Source organism: Diabrotica virgifera, chromosome 4 (genome assembly GCF_917563875.1).
Source record: "Diabrotica virgifera virgifera chromosome 4, PGI_DIABVI_V3a".
NCBI lineage: Eukaryota > Metazoa > Arthropoda > Insecta > Coleoptera > Chrysomelidae > Diabrotica > Diabrotica virgifera.
The window spans coordinates 6,926,642-6,950,011 of NC_065446.1; the positions used below are offsets into that span (position 1 = coordinate 6,926,642).

Below are 23,370 nucleotides of genomic sequence, written 5' to 3' on the forward strand. Positions count from 1 at the left end.
GTTTTGCTTCAAAATTTTTGTGCAGAATTACAATTTGAAGTGGCTTAATAAATTTTTTTATTATTATTGAGTAATAAATAAATAAACAATAAAAAAATTCAATAACATATTTTATTTTTGTTATTTTATTCACTTTGACGCAAACCTAAACACAATCATTTCTTTACTGTGTGAATGACGTTAGCTTTGTATGTTCTAAATATTAATTGCCAAAATATAATTACTTACCTTAAAATTTCAAAGCCCAATATAAAATTAGTTGTGAAAACAACTGTTTGTGTAATATAAAGAAACTTCAAAACGAAAAAATTCGACAAAAACCGCAAAAAATTCAACTGACTGACAGCCACAAAAGTAAACAAAGCAGAAACGTCAAACAAATTGTGCTTAAAATATGAAAACATATCGAATCGTCTTTTTTTGTACCTATCTCTTTTCAATGCACTGAGTCTAGATGGTTCATAAAAATAACATGTGTTTTTACTTAATAACAAACGGCAGCTGGTTTGTCATGAGTTTCATGCGTGGAAGAGAATGATGCTAGATAAAAAGTATGTGTTTTATCTCGCCAGGTATTAATGACGCACGGGTAAAGACTCGCGGACTCAACTGTATTTCTATAGACCCGTAGGTTGAATGTACAGGGTTATTCACAATATTTTGACCCCCTGCAAACTGCTTTATTTACAGAATTAGAAAAAAATGTAAAATACAAAAGTTATTCGATTTTCAAATTATGATTTTTTGACATATATATCATACTAGTGACGTCATTCATTTGGGCGTGATGACGTAATCGACTATTTTTTTTAAATTGGAATAGAGGTCAAGTGCTAGCTCATTTGAAAGGTTATTCAATTCCCTATTCAGTAATATAAACATTATCATGATTAATTATACAGGGTGTCCAGAAGAATTTTTTTAAATTAAATTAACTGACACAAAAAGAAGAATTTATGTAATTTATTTAATTCAAAATACATTCTACTGCTGTAGAAAACAGAAAACCTGTCAGAAAACAGAAATAAATGTTTATTGAACAAATAAACATTACTTTTCACTTAAGGCTATGGGTACATAATTCGCAAATATTTTACGTGTATCCCTACTTTATCTGTCTTTACACGGCAAATTACGTGTAGTAAAATTCACACTGGTATGGATATGTAAACATTACTAGAATGTCATTCTACTTGAAAATGTCATCATTAATTTAAAGAGATGGCTTTTGAATGTTCTTGGATAACTGTTATTTTTATAATTGCAAATTATTAATTCAGTTAATAAATGTGATTATTTCATTCATAGGAGATTCTGACCAATAGAAAGCTACAGAAATCTGAATTAAATCGATAATTTTTGATAATCTCCCGTCGTTAAGTATATTACGTCAGATGCCCTTCGTTGCTACGAAAAAATACATTCAGTGACATTAATGACAATTAATGTTTTAAAAATTATAAAAGTGATGACTTTCAATCGTCAAATATTTATAAAAACTGTGTGTTTAATGGTACTTACATAAATAAACTACAATAAAATTTTGGTTTTGAACAGTTTTATTCATGAAATAATCGCAACAAATTGCACTCGACCTCTGAAATTAATATAGAATTTTTGCTCTCGTGACACTTTGACATAATTTCACTCGCCTTCGGCTCGTGAAATTAAAACTGTCAAAGTGTCCTCAGGAAAAATTCAATAATTTCAGAGCTCTTGTGCAATTACTACTGATAATTTTTTCACTAACTATGTATTCAGTGATTGTAATAATTTATTTGAACAACAAAAACTAATACTCAATCGAGAAAAGAGGAAAAGTGTTAAAGTGATTTTTTAATAATATATTGTTATGGAACGCTTACAATTTTAAACATCTTTAACAACAAAATACTTGGATCACAGAATATATTATCCTGATGTATTCTCTGCTTGGATCTTCCACAAATAATACACAATAAATAACTTTTTATTAAGTTCACGTCTTAAATCAATTATTTGTCAAATACACTATATGTCAATAATAATTAATCAATAATACAAAATATTCCCGATGCAATGTCAAATATTTCAAATTGTCACTGATTGTCAGTGTCTGACTGACAATATATGCTGACAATATTATATTCGGCTGAGTGCGTTGTAAGACAAAGATAGATTTGGAAAATATTTCGAATCCTGAAAAAACCAATAAATATTTTTGAAAAATCTAAACGCAGAATGAAAGACTAAATTATTACCGAGGGCCGAAAGTCCCTTAGAATAAATAAAAAGTTTATTTTGAATGAGATATTTGAAATTAAAAATCACACTAAATTTTCTGTTAGTTTTTTACCCCGGTAACTTATTAAACTAAACATTATATAATTTCTCGGGGACTTTCGGTCCCTCGCTAATAACGTAATCTTTCATTATGCGTTTAAATTTTTCAAAAATACTTATTAGTTTTCTCAGGATTCGAAAAAAATGAATCCCCATTTGAATAGCATTGCAGCCGAAAATACGTACCGATCCTCTTAAATTCAATGTTCAAACTGCCACCCATCTTCCTCTTGGCAGTTTGAACATTATATTGAAGTAAAAATCAATGTTTATTTGTGCAATAAACTTTTATTTCTGTTTTCTAACAGCAGTGAAATGTATTTTAAATTAAATAAATCGAATACATTCTTCTTTTTGTGTCAATTAATTTAATTCAAAAATTTTTTTGGACACCCTGTATAAATAATTATCTTAAAGTTTATATTACTGAATAGAGAATTCAATTACCTTTCGAATGAGCCAGCACACGGCCCCTATTCTCATTTAAAAAATAGTCTATTACGTTATCACGCCCAGATGGATGACGTCACTAGTTATATAATGTCAAAAAATCATATTTTAAAAATCGAATAACTTTTGTATTCTACATTTTTTCTAATTCTGTAAATAAAGCAGTTTACAGGGGGTCAAAATATAGTGAATAACCCTGTACATCACCAAAAAATGCATTTTTTTTTTTGAAAATCGTATAACTTTTTTTAGGGATTTTAGGGATTTTTCCCATTTATAGACTTCAAAATAGATCAATCAAGGTTTTTTTTATAGGTTATGTACAAGTTAAAGTAAATGATAATGTTTAGGACATTAAAAAGCAGATTTTGATAGAACACCGATTTAAACTGTACTAGAAACTGTTCTTACCTAACTAATTTGTTAATTTTTAAAGTTTTAATAGCAAAGGCAACATCCCAACCGCTGGCCTGCAGTACGGTTAGACATTCATCAATATCTACATCGGGTATACAATCCCTTACTTGGCTAATTTTATTGCTTCTATATTCAGGAGTCATCAACCTTTCTGCGTCCGCAGTCAACTAAAACAAACATAAAAATGTCAGATTGCTAGCATTGCACTTTGTTGTTACTACACAAAACAAAAAATGGTAAATTAAATCAACATCACTATTTAATCTCGCTATACACTGTGGGCCGAAATAAAGGAGTACATTTTTTAGTTAAAAATAACTTTTTTGTTTTTTGGGCGATTCAATTTCTTTTTGCAGAGCTAATAGCCTAACATGTCCATTAGAAATTTGGACACAAAAATAACGTACAGGGTCGGACTTATAAAAAAATTTATGTAACGGTGCATTTGAGTAACGGTGAATTTATGAAACCGTAGATTTTCTTATTTTACTAATGCCATATTAGAGTAAAGAGTTAGAGTATTAGAGTATTAGTAGTATATACAGTATTAGAGTTATATTAGAGTACAAAGACTTGTTTCATACAGGTTCTCTGAATTGTAAATTGGAATATTTTCCTAACGGTGCCTTTTGGTATTGTCATACCTGGGTTAAACAGAGAACTTGAATCGAGTCGAAATTCATTTCAATTTAATAAGTCTTACTGGACAGCTTTCTCCTAATAGAGCTAGTATAGTGTTCGTTGGACGTCCTCTTTGGTATTTTGGACACTCAATGAACAAAGGGATGAAGGTAAGAGGCATAAAAATGAAGGTTAGACTTGCTCTTTAATTATTAAGTGCTTCTGTTGCGGATTCATAGTCCTACTGTCAAGAACAGTTGCAGTAAAACAGTTTCTTAGGTGTCAGGCCACTATTAAATTTATAAATATTGTAAATAATTGTTTTGATACTTTGAATAGCAGATCCCTAATACCATCTAGATATAAAAAGTCACTTTATGATAAATACGTTAAGATAAAGATTTTATTGAAGACAGTATAAATTATACAGGGTGTCCCTGAAAATAGTGCGTTCCTTAAAGGTTTGACCAAAAAACGAAAATTCATTTTGATATGCAAATTGAAGTCTGGCAACAACGCGCAACTCAAAAATCTAAAGATTAAAAAAGTAGGTTTGTAGGTCAGTTGCATCTGGTAGGTAAAATAATGTAAACATCAACCAAACCCATATCCATTATTTTGCAGGTAGGTATCTACGATGTCAACAACCCCAAAAATCACACCTCAAAGTAAATAAACAAGGGGTTATTAGGTTAAATTTCCACAGTCACAGCAAGTTATTCTACGCTACGTTGCCATGTCATTCAAATTTATGAAAATAAAAATTCATTTACATGGAGAACAATGTAATTTTTTTCTTGGAAACGGTTAACTTTAGAAAAAAATGTTATAGGACTTTTCAACGAAAACTTTTCGTTTATAAATTTGCAAAAGTCTGTGTGTTATTGCGTCGCCGCTCCTGCAATACTTAAAGCAGGTATATCGATGGATTCTTATGTAGTTTTGCCTTCTGAATCCAAATCTGAAAACGGCATTTCGATATCTCTAACCGTTTTCGAGATAATCGACCTCAAAGTCAAAAATGTGACGTCACAATCCGGTTATCTCCTACAGACGCACTAAACGTCAGTTCAAATGGTTGATTAGGAAGTAGGCTACTTTTCAAAAAGCTAAACATCAAACTCAATAAGTTACGAGTAGACTAGTAATAATTATCTAGTAGTTTTACAAATGTTTGACATTTCTCTTCCAGAATTGAACAAGTGCTGTCGTATTTTTGTGTGACTATAAAAAAATCAGTCTACCTTCTTACATCTTATATCTTATAATACATCAAATATCGAATCTTGTGTAAGTAAACCGTTTATATCTTTAATTTAATTGTAAATTCAGGTTATATAAATATATTGTACGTATATAAATTATTTTTGAAATTAAAAACCATTGAACGTAATGCACAACAAGGTACCTATATTATGTGACGTTTTCTAATTAATGAATTTGAATAATTTTAACAATATTTGGTTATTTTGAATTATTATTTAATCTCGATTTGTTAAGCAAAGCATAATATTAGGTTATTTACATTTGAGTTTGACACTTCGTGTCGTGAATGTCAAACTAAATTTTAAATTATTTAGCTATTAATAAAATATAAATGACATTTTATAGTGAATTTAATTATTATATAAAATAATATGTGTAATAAATATATAAAAATACAATTTGAGTATATGTATGTTGAAAGCAATAATACATATACTATATTAATAATGAATCAGTAGAAACCTTGTAGAAACGATTATATTTAAATTTGGTACGACCACACAACTCAAAACACAAGTACGCAAATACGGTTGCGTGAAGCGTGGCGCAGACCCGTGGAATTTACGAGACTCGTTCGGTCTGTTGATCCAAGTCAAGTTCATCAGTAAAAAGTATCTTTATCATGTATGTATTATTTATTTTACAATATTGGAAAATTGTTATTTAAAATATGGTTTGGAATAAAAAAGTATGTTCTGATATATGAAATTACATCCTTCTAATGGAAAAAAAATATTTGACGAATTTTCTCAAATTATGGATACCAACATCATTTTCATTTAAACTCTTGTATTTTTTATTTGACGAAGAAAAGTTATTCTTCATAAAAATCTCTTCTTGGTCTAAGATTTATGATGCAACCATCATGAATCAAATTTTATTAATTTTATACGAGGTATGTAAAAAATACGAATTTCGAGTAAAGTATCTTTATAGTTCACAATATTTAAATTAGAATGATATACTTGCAGATTAAAACATAATTTTTAATTCTAAACAGCTTTTCGTAATAGCAATTTTCTATATTATGAATTTAAATACGTATATAAACAAAGTTTTCGTTATGATAATGCTCGCATTTTCAACTTGTTTGTTCTAAATTGTGTATTGTATCCATACCTTAAAGGAACGCACTATTTTCGGGAACACCCTGTATTTCAAAATTAATGTTTTTCAATCGCGAACTAATGGTAAATTCTAAAAGAAAAACTAAATTTTTAGGCCCAATCAATCATTTCAAAAAGCAAATAATTAATTGACCGTTATAATATATCGGTATATCATCCTATGATTATATAATCTTATATTATACATAAGATAAGTCAAGATCATTTAGAGTTATTTTTTCTTCAATAAGATCCAAAGGAGATTGGGTGGTGGTCTAGGAAATTATATCCCATTGGACGATATTCCAATTTTGAATGGGTCCAACAAATTTAAAACACCAATAGAAAACCCAAATCTATGTCTCATGGAACCTAAATAGCACCATATGGAACTTATTTGGCGTTAACATGACTATATCACTAATAATCGTATATTAAACAATTATTCCAAACAAATTGTAATTTATATTGATTATTTTGTGGTACATTCATTAACAAAACACATTAAATGCAAATACTGTGTTCAAGAATTAGTTGGGGACTCACAAAACTTTTTAAATTCACCGATTACAAAAAAAATCTCGCGGTTTTTTAACGTATCCATCATCAAAAGGTGTAAAACTAGTCACCAAGTCACCTCATATCGCTCACTATAGTAATGAGTGAGCCTACATACACGGAACCATATGGTGACAAGCGTAATAGAAATTTTATAAAAACGATTTTATAAAATTATATGAAAATTAAAATGTATAAACATTTTCAATTTCTATGCAACACGAAAATGCAGCAGCTGTCTAATACTCTGGTTAACATCAGTAGTCCCATATCCTTTTCTCTCCGATTTCCCATGTATCATACTTTGGGCCTTTCCGAATTGCAAAGAACGAAATGCCGCGGATGAACTAGAGCCATCTACCGAAAAACAAAATAAGTTATCAATCGAAGTAGCACAGAAAACGACAATAAATATCGTTCCCATACCACTAGATTGACAACAGGTGGATAGACCAGGGCGCATCTGTAAAAATATTAGTACATTTGGACGTTGAAAGGTGACTCAAATTTTTTTGCAGAAATTGCTTGAAAATAAATCAAATAATAATATTTGAGTTATCCTCCCTCTCAAAAAGGTCAGGAACATTGTTTAAATAATCAAAATCTCAAAAAATGATGAGAAAAATTCGATTTTTTTCTTCGTTTTTTGATTATAACTTTAAAAGTATTCATTTCCGAGAAAAGTTGCACTGACATAAAAGTTGCGTAATTAAATTTCCTACAATACAAAATTGGTTACAAATTTAAAAAATAGTCACCCTTGTTGCAAAATAGCAATAATTGCGAAAAAACCATACAAAAACAAGTATTCGCATTTTACGTTTTTCAACCATTTATGCTACACTTAGGACCTTCACCCAGAAAAACTTTATGATACAGTAACACAATAATGTAAATTTCATTAAGATCGGTTCAATAGATTTTGCAAAATAAATTTTGCAATCCAGCTTTCGCAAAAAAAATTCATTTTTTCAAAATGTTACAGGACTGAAAATAAAACAGATAGAAACTTGAAATTTTTTTTGCGTATAGAAGTGTACTGTACCTTTCGTTTGCAATTTGCAAAATTAAAATCGATTAACTACCACGGCGCCAGGAATTTTTTTAAATAAACATTAATTATTGGTGCTACGCGCAGGACAGCGGATAGTTTGCTCTGATTGGGCATTCCAATGACCTTTGATAATGATTGATACATTTTAATTTTTATTACATTTCGATATAAATAAATAAATTTGTTTATTGCAAAATAAAAACACATACTCTATCCTTTGAAATAACACTTTTTTAGCAAAAACTTTCTTTGTTCATATATTTTAACTTAGAAAATAAAAGTTTATTATTTTTAAAAATATGCAATTGTTTAAACAATATTTCACAAACAATAATAAAATTAGTTTGATTTTTGTGGAATTAAAATATTAAAATACAACAAAATATAGAGTAAGAAAATAATATATTAGATAAGGATTGGAAGAAATTTTGGTGGAAATCAACTTGTGTGAATCGAACACCGCTGTCCTGCGCGTAGCACCAAAAATTAATGTTTATTTAAAAAATTTCCTGACGCCGTGGTAATTAATCCATTTTAATTATGCAAATTGCAAATAAAAGGTACAGTACACTTCTATAAGCAAAAAAAAAATCGACTTGCTCTCTGCTTTATTTTCAGTCCTGCAACATTAAAAAAAATGAATTTTTTTTGCGAAAGCTGGATTGCAATTTATTTTGCAAAATCTGTTAAACCAATTTTAATGAAATTTACAGTGTTGTTTTACTATATCATAAAGTTTTTCTGGGTAAAATATACAGGTCGTAAGTGTAGCATAAATGGTTGAAAAACGTAAAATGCGAGTACTTGTTTTTGTATGGTTTTTTTCGCAATTATTGCTATTTTGCAACAAGGGTGACTATTTTTTAAATTTTTAACCAATTCTATATTGTAGGAAATTTAATTACGCAACTTTTATGTTAGTACAACTTTTCTCAGAAATGAATAGTTTTAAAGTTATAATCAAAAAACCAATAAAAAAATCGAATTTTTCCTGCATATTTTGACATTTTGATTATTTAAACAATGTTCCGGACCATTTTGAGTGTGAGGATAACTCAAATATTATTATTTGAGTCATTTTCAAGCAATTTCTGCAAAAAAATTTGAGTCACCTCTCAACGTCCATCTCAAAACAGATGCGCCCTAGACTAGGAATACTTTCTTTGGTTACAACCTCCCGAGATTTTCAAAAATGATAAATCATACAGGATGCCGAGGAAATTAAGATCAGAGAATTTTAAATAATTCATAACCCATCTGCTCATCGTGGTAAAAGTTCAAACAAGAAAGATTCCTTAGTACTCAACAAAAGAGTAAATGAATTAAAATGTATAAACATTTTCAATTTACAGCTGTATCACTTGAGAAAGGCACTCTGCCGAAACAGCTGTAGTCAGATAGTTGTAATAAATTTTGTGGAAGTATAGAAAACAAACGTTTTCAGTGTTTTATTGTTAGATAAAATGAACTTCCATCAAGTAACGGTCGAATCCGTCAATTTTCAATTTCTTTGCAACACGAAAATGCAGCAGCTGCATAATACTCTGGTTAAATCGGAGAGTGCAGGAATAGTCTATACCGGTTTCGGAGGTTTTTTCCTTCTCATCAGTAGTCCCATATCCTCTTTTCTCCGATTTCCCCAGGTATCATACTTTGGGCCTTTCGTTCTTTGCAATTCGGAAAGGCCCAAAGTACGATACCTAGGGAAATCGGAGAGAAGAGGATATGGGACTACTGATGAGGAGGAAAAAATTTCCGAAACCGGTATAGACTCTTCCTGCACTCTCCGATTTAACCAGAGTATTATGCAGCTGCTGCATTTTCGTGTTGCAAAGAAATTGAAAATGTTTATACATTTTAATTCATTTACTCTTTTGTTGAGTACTAAGGAATCTTTCTTGTTGGAACGTTTACCACGCTGAGCAGATGGGTTGTGAATTATTTAAAATTCTCTCATCTTAATTTCCTCGGCATCCTGTATGATTTATAATTTTTGAAAATCTCGGGAGGTTGTAACCAAAGAAAATATTCCACCTGTTGTCAATCTGGTTGTATGGGAACGATATTTATTGTCGTTTTCTGTGCTACTTCTATTGATAACTTATTTTGTTATATGAAAATTCTTTAAATATAACTAAAATTGAGTAATTATAAAAAATAACATTATGTTTGAATGATAATAAAATAATCGATACCTACTTGACCTTGCTGAATCTTCCTCTGTATTTGTTGCATACTTAAAGGCTGCAAATTTCCCGGTTTTGTCGGAGCAGGTCTGTGAGGTTTCAAAGAATCATCAGTTACATCGTTATATACATTATCTGGTATTTCGTGGTACAAACTATTACCAGTTACTTCACTGTAATGCCTCCCTGCTTCTTCATACGGTCTTCCACTAATACTACCGGCAACACTACTATAACCGTACGCAGCTGATTGGTTGTTGTACAGATTGGTTGAGGAATATGGATCTCGCTGAACGACTGTTGAGTTATTGTACTTGTTTGCTTTGTATAGTGTATTTGTGGTAGTTAAGGGTGATGAAGACGTGATGTTGTTGTGGATTGTTTGTGGAAGATGATTGTAGAGATTCTGATTTGAACCTAAAACGAAAAAGGATCTATTAAAATCAGCATATTAATCACTATCCTCTATCCTTACTCTCCCTATTCTCTTTATTTATTTCATCTTTTAATTAGCGATTGCTACTGCTAGTAGGCCTGCGTCTTCTTCTTAAAGTGCCTATCCGTTCCGGATGTTGGCGATCATCATGGCTATCTTGACTTTGTTTACCGCAGCGCAGAAAAGTTCAGTGGTAGTGGTGTTATACCACTTTCGTAAATTTTGAAGCCAGGAAATGCGTCTTCTTCCTGGTCCTCTTTTACCATTTACCTTCCCTTGGAGAATCAGTTGGAGAACGCCGTAACGTTCTTGATTTCTCATTACATGTCCTAGATATTCTAATTTTTTTGTTTTGATGGTTATGAGAATTTCACACTCTTTCCCCATTCTACGCAGGACTTCCACATTAGTAATTCGGTCAACCCAGGATATACGTAAGATGCGCCTATAACACCACATTTCGAAAGCTTCGAGCCGATTCATATATGCAACAGTTAGTGTCCACGCTTCTATTCCGCAGAGCAGAACTGTGAATATGTAGCTTTTCAACAGACGGTATTTTGTTTTTAATGATATGTCTCGACTGTTGAAAATGGGTCTCATTCTAACGTATGCTGCTTTCGCTTTTGTTATTCGCCGTTTAATTTCTGTCGAGTGGTCCCATTGGCTATTTAAATTCGTACCCAGATATGTATATTGCTCAACTCTTTCAATATTCTGTTGGTTGACTGCAAGTTGAGCGTTTAATATTGTTTTTTTACTAATTGTCATAAATTTGGTCTTCTTTATGTTAAGAGCTAGTCCATATCTGTTGCTGACTTCTGTTATACGATTTGTTAATATCTGTAAATCATTCAGATTATCGGCGAAAACTATGGTGTCATCTGCATATCTAATGCTATTCAACCATTCACCATTTATTAATACTCCCTTCGCACAACCGTCTAAAGCTTCCTTAAATATCCATTCAGAGTAAATATTGAATAATAGTGGAGATAAAATACAGCCCTGTCATACTCCTCGTTCTATTGCAATTTTATCAGTTAACTGGTCTTCTATTTTGATTTTTGCCGTTTGATTGTAATAAATGTTTCTGATAATTCTTAGATCTTTGTTGTCAATTCCAATTTCTTGCATTTGAGTGTCATGTTTTACTCTGTCAAATGGCCTGGATCACGCGTACCAAAATAAAGTTGATTAATAGCAAGCTGAAAATTTGTTAATACCTTAACGGTGTCTAGTCGGACAAACTTTGATGTATGGGAACACTAACAGGGAAAGTTTTAATTGTGGAACGTGTTATCCTGAAAAGTTTATGATTGTGAAAACTAGCAGGTTGTTTTTAAATTTATTCAATAGCAAACTTTATATAATATATGAACACATGTTTAAACGACACATATATTGGGCATTTTAATAAGTCAACCGTTTATTTTCAGTATTAACTTAGTTTAGAGTTTTTTTTACTAGAAAGTTTTGATTTGATTCGTATGCATATCATCGATGACGCATGGGTAATCTTTCATTTTCCCGACTGTATTATGTTTTTTATTTGGCAACAGCGCTTTCCTGTTAAACTTGACGGTAGCGAAAAAATTAATATATGTGGAAAAATTTGTCGACTTTGTTTGTCGTCAAGTTTGTTATGATGTCATTTGCCCGTGGGCTATGATGTCATTAAATCTATGACGAGCATTCCTAATTATTTGACTTTTAGTTTAGCACTGCAGAACGTCAGTTGAGCGATTACAATTATTATTTTTAAGGCTAACCGGACCAAAGATGCGTATCAATTAAACAAGTGTATAAATAATAAAAATTAAAAGAAACAAAATGCTATTAGTTTTTCTCATAGGCATCTTTCAGTGCGTCACAGTTTTTCGATTTCTTTCTAACGCACTAAATTGTATGTGACAGAAAAAAGGCACGTCTGTGATTACAGACATTTATAACATTTATTCTAGTTGTCGATAGATGGCGCTATAACCGAAAAAAAATTATTTACGAATTATATAATATATCTACGAATATAATCTGTACAATTTATAAGACTATACAAATAAAAGAAAATACAAGTTTATAAATGCAATAAACACAATTGATTTGTTTTTATACCCAATTGCAAATAAAATGTGACAACTGTCAGATTTAACTAAAATGTCATGTTAAAATAAATGTTATAAATTGTGTATTATCACGGAATTACCTTTTTTTCTATCATTTGTGACGCACTGAAAAATCCCCATGAAAAGGACCATACTTACCAGATGCCTCTGGTGTTAAATCATAATAATTCACTCCTCCGAAAACGGAGTTGGTTGAGGAATACACCGGATCATATCTTCTCGTCGAACGATATGGATCGGCATCTCCATTGGTCGCAACATTTTCGTTCTTGTTTTGATTGTCCATTTGTATATTTTTATTATTTTGTTTCATATTTCCGTTATTCGTCGATTCATACCAGATCTTGTTTATCACAGATGCCGTATCGTTTTTCTGCGGAGAATTATCAAAAGTTTTTCCGTGGAAATCTCCTATATTAGAATATGTTTCTAAAAAAAAAACAAGAAAAATAGTAGATTAGCTTACTCACAGAACTTTAATTGTACAGTTTGTCAAATATACGATGATAATTGGCCGTTCTGACATTAGGCTCCACCTACGATGCGCAGTCAACAACAACACAATTCACCGAATGTGTTCCCACTTATTTTTCTATACAAGTTGTAATGATATGATGCCTGCAGCACGGCGTTCGGCAGATCAACAGCAGAGGATTGAACGCGTTTCCATATTCGCGCAACCCCCCTACGTACCACCTCTCTGGCGAAACCAAGGAGTAATGGCACCGAGGGTGTATTTAAGGGGATGGCTACGTATTTTCGGCTGCAACGGTATTCAAATGGGGATTCATTTTTTTCGAATCCTGAGAAAACTAATAAGTATTTTTGAAAAATTTAAACGCAAAATGAATGATTACGTTATTAGCGAGTTTCAGGGGCGAAAAACTAAGAGAAAATTTAGTGTGATTTTTAATTTCAAATATCTCATTCAAAATAAACTTTTTATTTATTCTAAGGGATTTTCAGCCCTCGGTAATATTTAGTCTTTCATTCTGCATTTAAATTTTTCAAAAATATTTATTGGTTTTTTCAGGATTCGAAAAAAATGAACACAATGTCCGTGGTAATATTTTCCAAATCTATCTTTGTCATACAACGCACTCAGTCGAATAGAACAGCGGTTCTCAACCTTTTTGAGTGATGTACCACCTACAGTTATTTTTATTATTTTTGGTACCACCTATATTTTTAAATTGTATTATCAATACTTACTAAGTACTACTATTTTAATTTTTTCTGTGTTTTGTGTACCACCGCCAATAATGATATGTACCACCAGTGGTACATGTACCACAGATTGAGAACCTCTGGAATAGAATATTGTCAGGATATTGTCAGTCAGACAGTGACAATTTTAAATATTTGACATGGCATCGCGAATATTTTGAGTTGTTGATTAAATAATATTGATATTCAAAAAGGGAAGATGGCGAATGGACATTGACTCCGAAGCCAATAATGCTCAAACACACACACAAATAATATTGATAATGTATTTGATAAATAATTGATTTAAGACGTGAACTTAATAAAAAGTTATTTATTGTGTATTATTTATGGAAGATCCAAGCAGAGAATACATCAGGATAATATATTCTGTGATCCAAGTATTTTGTTGTTAAATATGTTCAAAATTGTAAGCGTTCCATAGTAACAATATATTATTAAAAAATCACTTTAACCTCTTTTCTCGATTGAGTATTAGTTTTTGTTGTACATATAAATTATTACAATCACTGAATACATAGTTAGTGAAAAAATTATCACATTTATTAACTGAATTAATAATTTGCAATTATACAAATAACAGTTATCCAAGAACATTCAAAAGCCATCTCTTTAAGTTAAAGATGACATTTTCAAGTAGAATCACATTCTAGTAATATTTGCGAATTTTGTACCGATAGCCTTAAGACGAGCAAGGAGAAGCATGAAGTAAGTTCCTCTCGGTGTAGTGACCGGGAAGAACTCAAACTGCAGATATGCAATGGAGTGAATTGGAACCTGCCGAGATGGACGCGCTCTGTAGTGAGGAGGCGTTCCGCCGGAACCGTAACCTCAGCGAGCGGTAGCCGCCACCTCCGCCCAGAATTGGCTGATGGATAAGGGTTTGTTCACTACGGAGACCATCGCATCGTATCCTAGCCTAGAGCTTAGGATCCTACTCTTCATTTTGGTGAACGCTCGCATTTAAAATAATGCATCTGGCGATCGATAGATAATATGGTACGAGCAGTACGAGGGATACCAGGGAGCGAGGGTCGGCGCCTCGTCGTAAACATTAATAAAAAAATTAAAATATTTAAAAATTTCGAAAAACATCGATTTTTTTCTACATTATTTGCTTATAACTTTAAAACGATTCGTTTTGGAACAAAGTCGTACAGAAATAAAATAAAGATAATTGAATTTTGTATGATATACGACAGGTTAAAAATGTTTTAAAGTATTACCCTTTCTGAAATATAGCAATAAATACAAAATAAGGGGGCAAAATAAGCCTGTTGTTATTCAATGATTTTTGATTACTTTGGTGGCACTTAGAACCTTAGTAATTCCGACTACTTACACCGTCTACCAAATTTCATTAACATCGACTTAAATAGATTTTGCATAATAAATTTGCAATCTAATTTTCTTTTTAAAAAGTTCAAATTTTTTAAAAACTTTATGAACAAAAGTAGATTATTTAGAAGTTGGCTAATTTTTTTATATACAAAGAGGCGCTCTACCTATCCAATACACTTTACAGAATTAAAATCGGATTATTTAAGGGGCCTCAGCAATATTTTAAAATTATAAACAATATTTTGGCTTATAAACAAATAGCTTTGTTTAAAAATTAAAAATTAATTTTTAGCAATGCAAATAATCAAAACTGGTATAATTTGACTTAAACTTTCAAATGCTGTCAGAAGAATTGCTATTTTATTTTTTAATCAAAAGTTATTCGGGTTCAAAAATTGCAATTTTCCGATTTTTTGAAAGTTCAACCGCGTTTATCTCGAAAACTATGCATCCTACGAAAAAACTTGTAAGAACATTTTTTGCTTACAATGACCCAAGAAATAAAAAAAAAGAATGTGTGTGTACTTTGTACGCACGTAAGAAGATATTCTTCTATTAAATAATAGGTAATTTAAACGAAGTAAATATACTTAAAAGGTTATTTGTATTTTGTTTAACAATGAAACTAACTTTCTTATCTACCACTTTCAAAAAATTTTTATTAAAACAACCAAAAATGAAAAAAATATGAATCGCCCAGGAATTGAACCGGCAACCTTCCAATCTCAGTGCTAACGCATTTCCCACTACTCCAGCGAGGCCCTAGAAATAGACATGTAAGTTTCGGATATAATTACACAACACGGCGACATATAGTGTAAAAATGTTATGCTTACATAATATTTTATTATTTTACTACAGGGAAACACAAATCCAAAAACACAAGAATTATAATAAATAATACATTTCCTAAAACCACTAATATATTCTTTTAATGACTTATTTGCACGGTTACAGATACATACATACCTATCTTGAAAGATTAGCAATGAACTACATACTGTCAGAACTACATACTGTCAGTGTGCGCAGGCGCGCGGATCATGTACAATTTTACCCTCAATCGATTCGCCGCGAAAGAAGAATATCTTCAAAAATGTTTTATTTTGCAAAAAATCGATGTTATGTAATTCCTCAAGTTCTTTGTTTATAACAATCTTATCGACATCCGGATCAACTGTTACCCAAAAAATTCGTGTTCTACGGGTCAAAATACATAAAAAAACTTGGGTAAGTCCATCTCAATAAAGGAGGTCGTTGCACCCCCTCCTGGCAACAGCACTAATTTGTTTATAAGCCAAAAAATTGTTTATAACTTTAAAACATTGCTGAGGCTGCTTAAATAATCCGATTTTAAGGCTGCAAGGTGTATTAGATACGTAAACTGCCTGTTTATATGTAAAAAAATTGAAAACTTTTAAATGGTCTACTTTTTGTTCAGAAAGTTTTTAAAAAATTTGAACTTTTTTAAAAAAATTTAGATTGCAAAATTATTATGCAAAATCTATTGGGTCGATTTTAATGAAATTTGGTGGACGGTTTAAGTATGTTATAAAATTTTATTAAGCGAATTACAAAGGTTCTAAGTGCAACCAAAGTGGTTGAAAAACATTGAACAAAAACAGGCTTATTTTGCCCCCTTATTTTGTATTTATTGCTATATTGCAGAAAGGGTAATAATTTAAGACATTTTTAATCAGTCGTATGTCATACAAAATATAATTATCTTTATTTTATTTTTCTACGACTTTGTTCCAAGATGAATCGTTTTAAAGTTATAAGCAAAGAAAGTAGAAAAAATTCGATGTTTATCGAAATTTTGAAATATTTTAATTTTTGTATTAATGTTCCGGGCATATTTGAGGAGGAGCATAAGTCAATTACAATTAACAAAGTTGTCACCTAACTTTATCTGCAAAAATCCGAATGCCACCTCTCACATCCACTTCAAAACAGATCCATCCTGGTCTAAATTGAGTATATTCGGCCATATTCCTCAACTACGAATTTATATTTATATTGTAATTTGGTTTTGGGTATGACTTCTAATCGTCTATTAACATGTCTTGTAATTATTATACGATATTTAAAATAAATTTACAAGAATAAATTTTCAATTAATACTAAAAAGAACCAAATTTATTTTCATTCCGTATATTGGCAACAGCGCCTTCGAATATCGAGCATTTATAAATACCTGTTCACAGTTCGGCGCATGCAACCTTTTCGGGATTTAAGCGGATTAAAATCTCGACCCCGTTTCAGTGACTTTAGTCTAATTTTGCAATCCAGGGTCCGCAAAAAAATTGCAAATTTGAAAATGACGCTGAGCCCAAAATAAGCACTTTAAATAGTCCAATTTTTTTTACATATAAAGAGTTTCATCAGTTAACTAGAAGAGCCTAGAGAATTTTTTAAATTCGTGGTGGTGGGGTAGTGACTTCGTGCGCCGAAAGTCACCGATGTGGTACAAAAATCATTAAAATTGAAATGAGAATACGCTGGACATGTAGCTAGGAGCGATCTAAACAAATGTCACAGAACAATTCTAACCTGGAGACCATACCAGCACAAAAGACCCAGACGCAGACCTCCTATGAGATGGACAGATCATCTGAAACGGACTGCCGGGAAAAATTGGCTACAAGTAGCGTACAACAAAAAACAATGGAAAGGAAGACTTGAAGAGGCTTATGTTCAGATGTGGACGTAAATGGCTAGACGAAGATCTTTTATTATTTTATTGTTATTTATTTTATTGTATTAAACTTACTGTTTTGTACTTTTGGAAACGCCCCTGCCACCTCATTACTCTTTTTCTCTTTCCTAACTGGTTGTGGTGGATCCAAAACTGGTATCTCACTGTCTTTCCCCAGCAAACACTTCTCTAACTCGGCTAAAAACTTCTTTTGGTCTTCTTTCTTCTCTGGAGATTCTAACTTTAAGAGCAACAGATCATTTTCTAGATTATTATCAGTCTTATTAAAGGATGAGGTCAAATTTTTTTGAGCTGTAGAAGTCTGTTTCGAAGTAAATGTATTCATGTCTTTCTCTGTAATGTCTAAAAATGGAATTTTAGGATTATTAAGAGTAAATGGTAAAAATAAAATTATAATTTGTAAAATTAAGGCGTGTATACAGTAGGGTGGTGCGAAAAAAGTCAAGTTGTTAATCCAGTATCGCTGCGGAAAAGTTGCGATTGGTAATTACAAGAAAATCAAAACAAAAATTCTAACGTGCTGTGTACTAAGAGTATAAGTCATAAAAAAGATTTTTCGGGATTCTTCTATATTTTGAATTATATAATTAATAAGCTATTACCAAAGTAGAAAGTAAAATATTTATTTACTAATTTATTAATCATATTTCGTCACCATTTTCATATTTAGTTGTAATAGTTATTTCATCAATGATAAAAAAGACTTTGAAAAGTCCTAATAAAAAATTTTCATTTTTGACTTATACTCTTGATACATAGCACTCTAGAATTATTCAAATCGGACTTTCTCTTCCGATCCCGCAACGGGCCTAAAGATTATGAAAAAATGAAATTTTACCTTTTTTTCGGAAATTTTTATTTATTCTCCGTGTACATTTTATTTATCGCTATACGCTCTGAGCTTCGTTGGTGTCGCTCCTAGCGGTTACTAATTCAACTTTCACCGGTAATTTTTAAATTTATTATTTAATTGTTATCGCTTAACATTTACAACGCAAAAATGTAATTAAATTCTAATCGATTTTTTTAAGATTTTGCTAATCATTTTGACGTTCTATTGATAAAATATGAATTTCTTACTTCGGATACTTTCACAATTATCGTGTAGATGGCGCTAAGATTAATTTATAATTACATCTTACGGAACATTAAAAAAACTTAAATTCAGTATTTAAAACGTAAGTATATTTAAGGTAAAAATATATACCACAGCTTTAACCAACTAATATTTTTTACAATTCATGTTTTTAATTTTAATTTTAAATTAATAACTTTGACATTTATGTCAAATTTCCGGTAATCGTTTACAGACTTGTCACCACTGGCGCTCGCGAATTTGTAAATATCCCCTCTACGTACGAGCTCACAGCCTATAGTAAAATTTATTTACAGTTTGCATGGTTGAGTAATAAAAACAATAGTTTTACGCATTTAACGAATATCTTCCGATCCCGCAAGGTCAATCAAAATCTATAAAAATTTGAAATTGTTGATGATTTTGATAAATTAAAAAACATTCAGTTATCTCATTTTTCTATTACATTGTGAAGCTCTTCGCTTGTTTAGATATTGTATAATAATATTTAAACGACCCAGAACTCACAACGAGAAGGTGGTTGCACTTTTTACTCCACCCACACCCTTCTCTCCATACAACCAATGAGTGTGTGTTTTTTACATTATTTACATAGTACATTTCTTTTTTATTTATTTGTGTCCAGCTTTTAAACGTCAACTTTTAATTCTGATTTGGTGGTAAAATCTGGCAGCATGGACCTTGATTTAAGTGTTGCCTTGATGAATCCATCTATTGATTGGGTCCCACATACATTAGACGATACTTCCGTGACCAATTCTACATACCGCTAGACAGCTTGCGTATGACAGGGATGGTTTTGTACATTCCAGTCTGGCATGTTCCCTGATATAATGTAGGAGCTTATATCTTCATTTGAAATGCTTCAAAGAATTGGCGGAGAAGATAGTTTTGCAACATTCCAATCTAATATTTCAGTGTAGTCCTGTGCTTCAAAATTTAAAGTAGGAGGGATGAAATTTCTAATACGTTTGCCCTTGGCTTTCGTCTATCCGGCTTTTAACACTCTCCTTAACCCTAGCTCTCTAATGTGTTTCCTTTCTCCCTACTACTTAAAATTTTGAAAACTGAAATAATATACTGGAATATAATGTTGCAAAACTATTGCAGACTGTTGCAAAACTATGTTCTGCACCACTTCTTCGAAGTGTAAAATGAAGATATAAGTTCTTGCATTACATCGGGTGACATATCAGACTGGAATGTACAAAACTATCCCTGACATACGCAAGCTGATGAGCGGTGCCTAAAGTTGGTCACGGAAGCATCGTCTAATGCAGGGCCGGCCAACTCTAATGTATGTGGGCCCCAATCAAGAGATGGATTCATAAGGGCAACACTTAAATCAAGGTCCATGCTGCCAGATTTTACCACCAAATCACAATACTAAGTTGACGTTTAAAAGCTAGATACAAACATGAAAAAGAAATTTACTATGTAAATAATATAAAAATCACACTCATTGGTTGGTTGGAGAGAAGGGTGTGTGTGGAGCTAGAAGTGCAACCACCTCCTAGTTGTGAGTTCTGGGTTATTTAAGTATTGTCATACAATATATAAACAAGCGAAAAACTTCACAACGAAGGAGAAAAATGAGATAACTAAATGTTTTTTAATTTATCAAAATCATCGAAAATTTCAAATTTTTATAGATTTTGATTGACCTTGCGGGATTGGAAGATATTCGTGATGCGTAAAACTATTGTTTTTATTATTCAACCATGCAAACTGTACCGGGTGTCCCAATAAGAATGGCTCTCGGCCATATCTCAGGAACCGTTTATAGTAGAGCTTTGAAATAAAAAATTTTATAACAAAAGTTGCCTCAGAAAAAGCCTGGAAATTATTTTCATAATTGTGGGACCACCGCCAGAGGGCGTAATTGAATATCAAAAATTAAAAAATCTAAATTTTACAAAATTTTCCTAATGAAGGGGCACTGGAAATCCGATCGTCGTATTCTTCATAAAATTCTACGCATATTTGATTTGACAAGTTTAGGTCTACCTTTGGAAATAAGAGGTGGGGGTGAGTGGGAACCTTGTTATGAAAAACTGGCTGTGAGTCCGGTTCTGCTTAATCAAATTTTGCAAACTTGGTCTTGTTGAAGACAGATATTTTTCGTCAATGTAAAACTTATGATTTCGAACCAACTTACTGAGTAATATGCCAGCTAGAAGGCGTTATTTAATTTTTTTCAGAAATCTAGTTTTCCTTGGAAAATATTAAATACAAACATGCATTTTTAATACCATTTTACAAAATTAGACAAAATTAGCAACAGAATAGCGAAAACCGCATGTTAATACCTTTTTTCTATCTCGAGATATCTTACAAAACGTGTAAATTTAAAAACATAACTGTTACTGTCACCGGTAAACGAAGGTCAGGAAAAGTAGTGTGCTATGGAAACAACAAAGAAACATTTTCCAGCTGTCAACGTATATTAGGTCTTTTCAACGCTTCTCATTTGTTTCGAGCCTCGTTTATATCTCGTATATTAATATTATACACGGATTATACGGCATATGACAGAGGCTCGAAACAAATGAGAAGCGTTGAAAAGCCCTATTACAAAGAAATAAAAACAAATATTTAGTGATGACATAAACGTTCAAATTTTTGCCCAACATTTACTCTTTCAAGAGTAGATTGAACAGCAGTCTCAATTTCTGCTCTCGATATGCTTTGAATGGCGTTTAGTATTCTCTGGATAATGTATTCTAGAGTAGTGTATGATGGGCAACAATTTGAATATTTAGGTCGTCACTAAGTAGTTCTTTTTGTTCTGTGTTATATTTAATTTTAAATTGTTGTTTTACTTAATTATATTTTTATACGTTGACATATGGAAAATGTTATTTTGTTTTTTTCCACAGCACACTACTTTTCATTAACTTAGTTTACCGGTGATAGTAACAGTTATGTATAAAATTTACACGTTTCTCGAGATATCTTGAGATTGAAAAAAGGTATCGACATGCGGTTTTCGCTATTCTATTGCTAATTTAATCTAATTTTATAAAGTATGATTAAAAATGCATACTTGTATTTAATATTTTCCAAAGAAAACTAGATTTCTGAAAAAAATTAAATAACGCCTCCCAGCTGGCTTATTACTTATTAGGATGGTTCAAAATTATCACGCTTACATTGAGGAAAAAGATCTGTCTTCAACAAGACCCAGTTTTCAAAATTTGATTTAGCAGAACCGGACTTACAGCCATTTTTTCATAACAAGGTTCCCACTCACCCCCACCTCTTAATTGCAAAGGTAGAGTTAAACTTGTTAAATCAAATATGCGCAGAATTTTATGAAGAATACAATAATCGGATTTCCAGTGCCCCTTCATTAGGAAAATTTTGTAAAATTTAGATTTTTTTATTTTTGATATTCAGTTACGCCCTCTAGCGGTGGACCCACAATTATGAAAATAATTTCCAGGCTTTTCCTGAGGCAACTTTTGTTATAAAATTTTTTATTTCAAAGCTCTACTATAAACGGTTCCTGAGATATGGCCGAGAGCCATTCTTATTGGGACACCCGGTACATAAATTTTACTATAGCGATAAATAAAACGCACATGGAGGATAAATAAAAATTTCCGAAAAAAAAGTAAAATTTCACATTTTTCATAATCTTCAGGCCTGTTGCGGGATCGGAAGATAAAGTCGGATTTTAATAATTTTTATTTTTGTTTTTCTTGTAATTACCAATCGCAACTTTTCCGCACTATTGCGATACGGGATTATCAACCTGATTTTTTTCGCACCACCCTAGTATACAGGGTGTCCCCGAAAATAGTGCGTTCCTTAAAGGTACGGATATAATACACAATATAGAACAAAAAGTCTCATAACATTTTTTTCTAAATTGATTCGTTTGACCAAAAAAACGAAAATACATTTTGATATGCAAATTGAAGTCTGGCAATAACGCGCAACTCAAAAATCTAAAGATTAAAAAAGTTGGTTTGTAGGAGGTCAGTTGCATCTGGTAAATAAAATAATGTAAATATCAACCAAACCCATATCCATTATTTTGCAGGTAGGTACCTACGATGTCAACAACTCCAAAAATCACACCTCAAGTAAATAAACAAGGGTTAAATTAGGGTTAGGTTAAATTTCCACAGTCACAGCAAGTTGTTCTAGGCTGCGTTGCCATGTCATTCAAATTTATGAAAATAAAAATTCACTTATATGGAGAACAATGTAATTTTTTTCTTGGAAACGGTTAACTTTAGAAAAAAACGTTATAGGACTTTTTTGTTCTAAATTGTGTATTATATCCATACCTTAAAGGAACGCAGTATTTTCGGGGACACCCTGTATATGCGAAATTATTAAAATGTGTATTAACTAGTGGTTGTTACTGAGAGTAGAGAACAACATTTATATTCTCTTTAAGAGTCAAAACCAAATAAAGTTCAACTGTTTACATC

General features: G+C 31.5%; 1 protein-coding gene across 1 annotated transcript in view; it reads right to left on the bottom strand.

Annotated features, from left to right (window-relative positions):
• The window catches only part of LOC126882893 (activated Cdc42 kinase Ack), an 88,374-nt gene that overhangs the window by 14,000 nt on the left and 51,004 nt on the right, over positions 1 to 23,370 (bottom strand). The window contains exons 11-14 of the mRNA XM_050647958.1: positions 17,884 to 18,171; positions 12,681 to 12,971; positions 9,994 to 10,397; positions 3,184 to 3,356 (exon numbers count right to left, since the gene is read on the bottom strand). Coding sequence (XP_050503915.1) covers positions 3,184 to 3,356; positions 9,994 to 10,397; positions 12,681 to 12,971; positions 17,884 to 18,171 — 1,156 coding nt within the window. The remainder of the gene's footprint in view (positions 1 to 3,183; positions 3,357 to 9,993; positions 10,398 to 12,680; positions 12,972 to 17,883; positions 18,172 to 23,370) is intronic.